Genomic DNA, 9,371 nt, shown 5'->3' with positions numbered 1-9,371 from the left:
TGCCCAAAATTATAAAGATGGATGGTTGTGTTAAAGAGGATGTGGAGTTTGGTATTGCTCATGCTCAGCTTGGTGGCAGTATCTACTGTATCAGCTTTTCTGGAAGAACCCTGTTGCACTACTTAACTAAACATATGTAAACTATCGAATCTACCCTTTCGCTTACAGAGAATTTTCCATAAGAGAAGTATGTATGAATACACAGTGTAGGGTTGTTCTAGGGGAAGGTCATTGGAGTCTACCTGGGTGTTCATCACTGAGAAAGTGAATATTTAAAGGTGATTTTATGGAGTACTATTGGCAACATGGATGGATTTTAAAAATACGGTGCTGAGTAACTAAGAGAAGATCACATATTTGTGCACAAGCACACCAGTGTGTGCACACACACTATACTATTGACATCATTTAAATATATGTACACACAAGAACAAATTTTAAAAATGCTTACAAACAAAAAGCTTATACATTAAACAGAAGGCAATGGTTCCTCATGAGGGGAGATAACAGAATAGAGTGTAGAGATGAAAGAAAAATATTTAATAAAAATAGGATAGGAATTATCTAGTGATACCCTTACTCCATGTTTTTTTATTTTTTTTATAAATTTATTTTTTATTGGTGTTCAATTTGCCAACATATAGAATAACACCCAGTGCTCATCCCATCAAGTGCCCTGCTCAGTGCCCGTCACCCAGTCACCCCCACCCCCTGCCCACCTCCCCTTCCACCACCCCTAGTGGTGTTTTTTAACCTGTATTTTGATCCATTAAACCTAAACTTGAAAATGGGAAAGCTTTGATGTCACCACCAGCCACAAGGACCACAGAAATCTTCACTGGTTGCATACAGGAAATGTAACCAGAGTGATTCATTTTAATTTTTATTTACATAACTGAGAAAAAGAAACATTGGAACAACTTTACTAAAATGTGTTTCTAGAAAGTTGCTTGAATAAAATGATGATGCTCTTCCTTCATTCATCATTAAAATTTTTCATTCTGGGCTGAGACCATGATGGTTCTGTTCTTTAATATGTAATAAAATGATTCTCTTCTATCATGAACCTAAGATAAATGGAGTGTTAGTAAGTTGATCATTAATGCATTTTAAAAAGTGATCTTATTATATCTATGTCATTGAATTGTTCTGCCAAGTGACTTTCCAAATTCTTCCCAGTTAAAGACCTATTCTGACTTGGTAGGTTGACTCAGATGCAGCATGCAGGACTCAGGGGTTGAAATAAACATTATTTATTTTGGCATATTTTCCTCTCTACTCTTCTCTCAGGTTATTCTTGAATAAAAACATTAATTCTTGGACTCTGAGAGACACCACACCTCTTTTGAATCATCTCTTCTCTGGACAGATAATTCATATCCGAAAAATTGATCAAAGATGACTGTCTATCTCAGACCACAGCATTTTGAGTGGAGATTTCAGAAGGGATGTTAACAGGAACATTCTCACCATTCAGGGCCCTCCTCTTGCTACACCCTGCCCTAGGAATCAACAACACATTAGCTTTTGGTGTTTTATTTTCTTTTTTTAGATTAGACACTAATGACCATGCTTCATAAACACTAAACACCTAGACTAAACATACATGAATGTTTAGTTTTCTAATGAAACTAATAAAATGTAAATGTATGAATTTAATTCTACGTTTAATGTTTATATGTGATAAAATAATTTAGAATACATGTAAGTAGTTTATTACTTCATTATAGTTAACATAAAATCGTATTATCTATGGTGTAACTTTAAGTGATACACAAAACACAGTTTCACATTCAAAGTTTTCTTGATGCCTCTCTTCTCCCTTCTTTCCTATATTCCATTCTCTATTGATACCCTCCTTCCAGAAGGGCAACCCTTCAGCAGAGGGTCAAGACTTAGGAAGTCTGTCATGACACAGATTGAAATTAGCTGGCAGACTCGGGCATTTGTTTTGCTGTGTATATGGCAAGAGCATGATTTTTGTCTCTGATTGTTTGAGTGATGATTATGGAGACTACATCTTAATTATTCCAGCCACAAAAAAGAAATGATAATTATCTGCTATGATAGAGGTGCTTTTACTCCAATGGCAATCATATTACAATATATAAATGTATAAAATTAACATGTTGTACACTTAAATTTACAAAATGTTTTATGTCAAATATATTTCAATTAAAAAAAAAGAGCACCATCACCTATCACTTGATTTCTCTGGCCAGGAGTTGAAAGCTACTTTCAAATTTAAATGACCAGAGAATCCCTTTGATACAAATTCTTAAACATTTTTTCAATTTTGTTTTCCTTTTCTCCATTCCATTCCCCTCAATCTAGTTGAGGCAGGTATCACATATAGTGTGAGAGCCTGGTACACTAACAATAGCATGTGGCTATTCAGACTAATTTCCTTTCATTCATTCCCTTTAAACACTGGGATTCAGCCTCATCAGGTTCCTTACCCTGTTTAGATTTTCCTTTCCTTATTAAATCATTTCCATTTTGAATTAATCTGATCTATTTGGTAAATGTAGGTAGGGAAATAAAATGAGCAGATGTTAACATTTGTTTCTTGGGTAGGGACTCGACTATTTCTCCCTTTTTCTTGATGTTGCGAACCTACAGCTTCACTTACACAGCGAAAAATATTTTCTCTTCTCAGAATGTGTAGATTGAATTTCATTCCAGAAAACATGGAGTTTTGAGATCCCAGATCTCTTGCTCACCAATGGCTCTTAAATGAAGTTACCTAAACCTTTATCCTCATTGTCAATAATTCTTCCAGTCATATACAAGTGTCCCTTTGAGAAGTTTTCCTTTCTATAGGGTTATTTTAATATGCATCGCTCAAACTCCAGAGGTCTTGGATGGGGTTTGGTAAATGCTGAGAACCCAGGGTTTACTCCTTCTATTCCAGCTGCCCATGCATACCTCGCCCTGAGGCTCCCTGCACTTCTCTAATTTCCTTACCCAACTTCAGTTCTTTATTTACATTTCTTCCCTCCTATCAGATTAAAGGTTGACCCACCTTCAGTCAGTTGTGAATGAGTTTTCATGACAAGACTGCTGTTGACCTATTTCCCAGGACATGCTGGGAAAATTATTTGGGCATTACTGGTTTCTTCCAGGACCGCAGTGTTTGATAATGAGATCTGTCATGGCTCATTTCTCCTTCCTCCCAACATGCTTGATTTTCCTACTACTCCAAGACTCCCCGCTCCCAGGGATCTAAACTTTACTTGATAACTAGAGGCCAGAGACCTAGTGGATTGCTCTCCATAGGATTAACCTTCAAATGACATAGATCTGAGCCAGAAAGTGATATATCTCCCACTGTATTTTCTCATGAGAATATGGACATATATCCTTTTAATCCTAAAATTTTATCTTGAAAGAATTATCTTCATTTGCACATAGATATAGGCTGTCTAGACTATTTGAGCTCATATCCAGTGTGTAGGGACAACACTGAAAACAAACAACTACTACTGACACTTTAATCTCTTTAGCATGGGTTCAAAACAGAAACCAATAAAGTACTTCCTAATTCACCAGAGAAATATTTTAATACTCACATTATATGAGATTACTGGTATGATAAAATGCTTGGTTCCCCAATCTGATCACTGTAATTGCCAGGAACAACTCCAATATGGAGAATAGCCATAAATACACAGAAAGCATCATTCCACTTTGCTAAATACAAAAAGAAAATCTACATTCCTCACAGATCTTTATATTTTCAAAAATATTTGGATATAATATAAAATTGCAAACTGTTTAGAAAATAGAAAGGAAAACTTTATCTATAATATCCTACTATCTTAATACAATTGTCATGATTTTTACTTGTTTACATGATAATTGTAACAACAGACATTTAGTGAGCAATTACTATATGGCTAGGCATTTGTGCTAAATGTTTTATATACATTATCTTATTGAGTCCATTCAACAATATTTTGTGGTGTTATTCTTATCTTAGAGGAAAATGTACTTGGGATGGTAAAAATAGCAAAGCTAGTGTTACCGAATTTTAGAGTTGCTCAGAACTTGCTTCCAGGTATCCCTTCTTCTCTTAACCCACTCTTGCTCTTGGACTCTTGGGTGTCTTCCATTTGAGTTCTGACAGACTCCCAGCTTCATGATCTCTGTTTTCTCCTATGTATGTTTCTATAATACTGTTTTACTTGTAAAAGGTGTATCCTGTTCACTTCATTTAAAATCAAGTGTTATTTTGCACTTATATATAATCTTTATAATTATAATACTCAATGTCTACATAACATTTATTACTTTTTAAATTTTATTTATTCATTCATGAGAGACAGAGAGAGATAGAGAGAGAGAGAGAGGCAGAGACACGGGCAGAGGAAGAAGCAGGCTCCATGTAGGGAGCCTGATGCGGGATTTGATCTTGGGACTCCAGGATCACACCCTGATCAAAGGCAGGCCCTTAACCGCTGAGCTACGCAGGCATCCCTCAATGTCTACATAACATTTAAATGGAACTATAATTTACTTAAGTTTGCCACATATTTTTGGCTAATATAACTCCATACTTCAGATGATCGAAATGGATTTTTAAAAACCTCACTGATGGTAAATACTACCAAATTGTTTTCCACATGTATTTCTTATGTCACTCTGTTAGTATTAACATTGAAGAGAATTACTTAAGGCTTCCTTTCATTCTCTGTGCATTGGAGCAAATATGGACTATATTACATGTATTTATGATAATTAGTGATCTTAATGAAAAACTTTCATTTGAATATGACTGAGGATAGGATGAACAGAAATCAATCTTCTGACAGGTAATCAAGATCTGATACAGAGTGGCATAAAATGGACTGTGTATGTAGTCTCTCGTGTTTTAAATGATTTTCTAATTGGAATACCTTCTGGAAGATCTTTAGGCATACTCTGCCTAGAGCAGAGGACAGATACTCTCTTAAATGCGGATGGCTTTATTTAATTGTTACAAAGAAGTGGCCTCCAAGGATGACTAGTTGTGTTAAATAATGATTACCACTAAGAATACTTGATATAAATTATTTTAAAAGAGGGGATTAATTTGGGCAAATGTCCCTCAATTTCATTGTTTTTATTTAATAATTTCATAACATTTCCTAAGTATCAGTTTTTTTAGTTACTGTTTTTTAGTATATGTGCTGCTGAAATGAGCACTCTTTACTTAATTTTTTATTAATTTTAAAATAAATTGCATCTGTATCTTTGGGGTAAATCCCCAGCAGTGCAATTGCTGGGACTAGGGCAGATCTATTTTTAATTCTTTGAGGAACCTCCACACAGTTTTCCAGAGTGGCTGCACCACTTCACATTCCCACCAACAAACAGTGCAGGAGGGTTCCCCTTTCTCCACATCCTCTCCAGCATTTGTGGTTTCCTGCCTTGTTAATTTTCCCCATTCTCACTGGTGTGAGGTAGTATCTCATTGTGGTTTTGATTTGTATTTCCCTGATATAGCCTGTGTCTCTTGATTAAACAAGACCATTAAGAAGCACCATTCTTGGTTCACAATTTCTTGGCTCTTTATAGAAATGGTTCTTACAGATTTTCTCTAGTAGTTCCTTAAACTTTTTTTTTTTTTTAAATAAGAAATAGTTTTATGGAAGCTGCTCTAGCCTTTGCTGAAGGAATGTTGACTATTTACAACTAGTATACAGCTAACATATCTATAATGAGTGCCTTTTTTGTACTAAGTCCTGTCCTAGATATTGAGGATGCAGCATTATTTGAGGCAAACACCACAGTAGCATTCATGAAGTTTACATGCTGGTCCACTTCATGACATATGGTCTATTATACCAAACTACAAAAGCAATTGATCAGAGCAAAGTACTATTCTAAGAATCACTTTATCTATGACACACCAAAGTATTTCTGCCTGAAAAAGCATTATAATCATGTAATGATTGAGTTTTCTTTTCACTTTCCTCATCAGAAAGCTTAGAGCAAAAATTTGGGGTTCGATTTTGGTAATTTGGAGGATCCAAAACCTACTTATTTACATTATCATTTTCATAATGATTTCACAATGAGCATGTAACAAATTGCATATATTAGATTAGCTTAATATATTGAATTGAATCAATTGAAACTGACATTTTTGTAGATCAGAAACAGTCTAATATCAGCAATTTTATATGGTTCAAACTAACATATATGTCTATTACAGCAATGTAGGCTAATATACATTTCCTTAATACTCATTTTAAACTTATTTTAATTATATTACTACACATATTATTTACATGCTTTCAAATCCTATGTGGAATAGGATAAATAGAATATTAGAAAGTAATTAATTTATAATTTATTACATGTATTATATACACATCTTCAGTCAAATTTAATGTAAAAATATGTAGTTGTGTGCCTATGGAGAAAGAAAAGAAACTGAAACTGTTTTTGTCAAGAGAAGCTGCTGCTCTTTCTTAGTCTAGAAAGATCAAGTAAGTACTGATATTTTCTGATTTTTTAAAAAAGATTTTATTTATTCATGAGAGACAGAGAAAGGTGGGGCAAGAGGGCGGAAGAGTAGGGTTCTCAAGTCACCCGTCCCCACCAAATTACCTAGATAATCTTCAAATCATCCTGAAAACCTACAAATTCGGCCTGAGATTTAAAGAGAGACCAGCTGGAACGCTACAGTGAGAAGAGTTCGCGCTTCTATCAAGGTAGGAAGACGGGGAAAAAGAAATAAAGACACAAAAGGCCTCCAAGGGGGAGGGGCCCCGCGAGGAGCCGGGCTGAGGCCGGGGCGAGTGTCGCCAGGACAGGAGAGCCCCGTCCCGGAGGAGCAGGAGCTGCACCAACCTTCCCGGGCGGAAAGGGGCCCGTAGGGAGTTAGAGCAGGACCCAGGAGGGCAGGGATGCCCTCGGGCTCCCTGGGACACTAATAGGCACCTGCGCCCCGGGAGAGTGCCCCGAGCTCCCTAAGGGCTGCAGTGCGCACGGCGGGACCCGGAGCAGCTCGGAGGGGCTCGGGCAGCGGCTCCGCGGAGGGGGCTGGGGGGCGGGAGCGCGAATCCAACAGCGCAGGCCCCCGAGCACAGGGCTCCAGGACACAGCCCAGGATCCGGTCTCCCCCGGGACAGGCAGAGGCCGAGAGGGCCCAGGACAGCAAGGACGCTCCTGCCCCGAGCTGAGCGGATCAGCGGCCCCGCCCAGAGCCTCCAGGCCCTGCAGACGGAGAGCCCCGGAGTTACTGCGGGAGCTGACTCCAGGGCTGCAGAGCTGGCCCCGCCACTGCGGTGGTTCTTTTTTTTCCTTCCTTCTTCCCCACCCCTTTTTTTCTCTTTTATTCTTTCTCTTCTCTCTTTTTCTCCTTTTCCATACAACTTGTTTTTGGCCACTCTGCACTGAGAAAAATGACTAGAAGGAAAACCTCACTCAAAAGAAAGAATCAGAAACAGTCCTGTCTCCCACAGAGTTACAAAATTTGGATTACAATTCAATGTCAGAAAGCCAATTCAGAAGCACTATTATAAAGCTACTGGTGGCTCTACAAAAGAGCATAAAGGACTCAAGAGACTTCATGACTGCAGAATTTAGATCTAATCAGGCAGAAATTAAAAATCAATTAAATGAGATGCAATCCAAACTAGAGGTCCTAACGAGAGGGTTAACGAGGTGGAAGAACCAGTGAGTGACGTAGAAGACAAGTTGATAGAAAAGAGGGAAACTGAGGAAAAAAGAGACAAACAATTAAAAGATCATGAGGATAGATTAAGGGAATTAAATGACAGCTTCAGAAAGAATATTTACGTTTAATTGGGGTTCCCCAGGGCGCCAAAAGGGAGAGTTCCAGAATATGTATTTGAACAAATCATAGCTGAAAACTTTTCTAATCTGGGAAGGGAAACAGGCATTCAGATCCAGGAAATAGAGAGATCCCCCCTTAAATCAATAAAAACCATTCAACACCTAGACATTTAGTGGTGAAGCTTGCAAATTCCAAAGATAAAGAAGATCCTTAAAGCAGCAAGAGACAAGAAATCTCTAACTTTTATGAGGAGAAATATTAGATTAACAGCAGACCTCTCCACAGAGACCTGGCAGGCCAGAAAGGGCTGGCAGGATATATTCAGGGTCCTAAAAGAGAAGAACATGCAGCCAAGAATACTTTATCTGGCAAGGCTCTCATTCAGAAGAGAAGGAGGAGATAAAGAGCTTCCAAGACAGGCAGGAACTGAAAGAATTTGTGACCACCAAACCAGCTCTGCAAGAAATTTTAAGGGGGACTCTTAAAATTCCTAAAAGGAAGTGCAATGGAACAATCCACAAAAACAGGGACTGAATAGATACCATGATGACACTAAACTCATATCTGTCAATAGTAACTCTGAACGTGAACGGGCTTCATGACCCCATCAAAAGGCGCAGGGTGTCAGACTGGATAAAAAAGCAGGACCCATCTATTTGCTGTCTACAAGAGACTCATTTTAGACAGAAGGACACCTACAGCCTGAAAATAAAAGGTTGGAGAACCATTTACCATTCACATGGTCCTCAAAAGAAAGCAGGGGTAGCCATCCTTATATCAGATAAACTAAAGTTTATCCATGAGAGACAGAGAGAGTGAGGCAGAGACATAGGCAGAGGGAGAGGCAGGCTCCATGCAGGAAGCCTGATGCAGACTTGATCCTGGGACCTGGGGATCACTCCCTGAGCCAGAGGCAGACGCTTAACTGCTGAGCCACCCAGGCAGCCCTCTGATTCTTTTTTTTTTTTTTTAATTCTTTTTTGAACACTTAAATGGCTTCTGTAGGAGAATAAGTTCAGAGTGCTCAACAAAAGTTGCTTGTTTTGGTAGCTTTTAGTAAAGAGAGCTGGTTGCTGGGGATAATGTGGGCAAATTTTCATAGGGAAGCCTTGTGGGAGAAAAGGAAGGGAAGGGAGACCCTGTAGTTTCTGAATTGGTCTGCCATAAGGAAAAGACTGTGGTTGTTGTAGCTTAAGAGCTTGCTAGTCTGACACACCAGCCCTGAACAATATATTTACTTAAGTCTTAGACTTCTGACACTTGGAAATGAATCTATGATGCACAAATGGTGATGCTTCTGAGAACACACATTATGACTTCCGGTATGGCATGTTCCATTATCAGTTGTGAAAGAAGGCTCTAAGGGGTAAAAATCTGACAACTCATACTACAGGTTTTCCTATGCTCTCTCTGCTCCTACAGGGTTTCAGTTCTTACAATACCTATAATAGTTTTAGGCACAAAAAGCCACCAGACCTCAAAACATTCCTGCTTGTAATTTTCTTGGTAGGGTTCAGGCACAATGGCTAACAAAATGAACTTACAAAGGGTGTGGCAGGCTGACCTCTGAGTGCACCATGCT

General features: G+C 38.4%; 1 protein-coding gene across 1 annotated transcript in view; it reads right to left on the bottom strand.

The window, feature by feature from the left end:
- Positions 1–870: 870 nt before the first annotated feature.
- Positions 871–9,371, bottom strand: part of LOC140599021 (uncharacterized) — a 79,360-nt gene continuing 70,859 nt past the window's right edge. The window contains exon 8 of the mRNA XM_072758170.1: positions 871–1,067. Coding sequence (XP_072614271.1) covers positions 987–1,067 — 81 coding nt within the window. The 3' untranslated portion in view covers positions 871–986. The remainder of the gene's footprint in view (positions 1,068–9,371) is intronic.

Source organism: Vulpes vulpes, chromosome 5, assembly GCF_048418805.1.
Source record: "Vulpes vulpes isolate BD-2025 chromosome 5, VulVul3, whole genome shotgun sequence".
Classification (NCBI taxonomy): Eukaryota; Metazoa; Chordata; class Mammalia; order Carnivora; family Canidae; genus Vulpes; species Vulpes vulpes.
The sequence above is the reverse complement of the archived record's forward strand: the minus strand, read 5'-3'. Positions and strand labels throughout refer to the sequence as shown.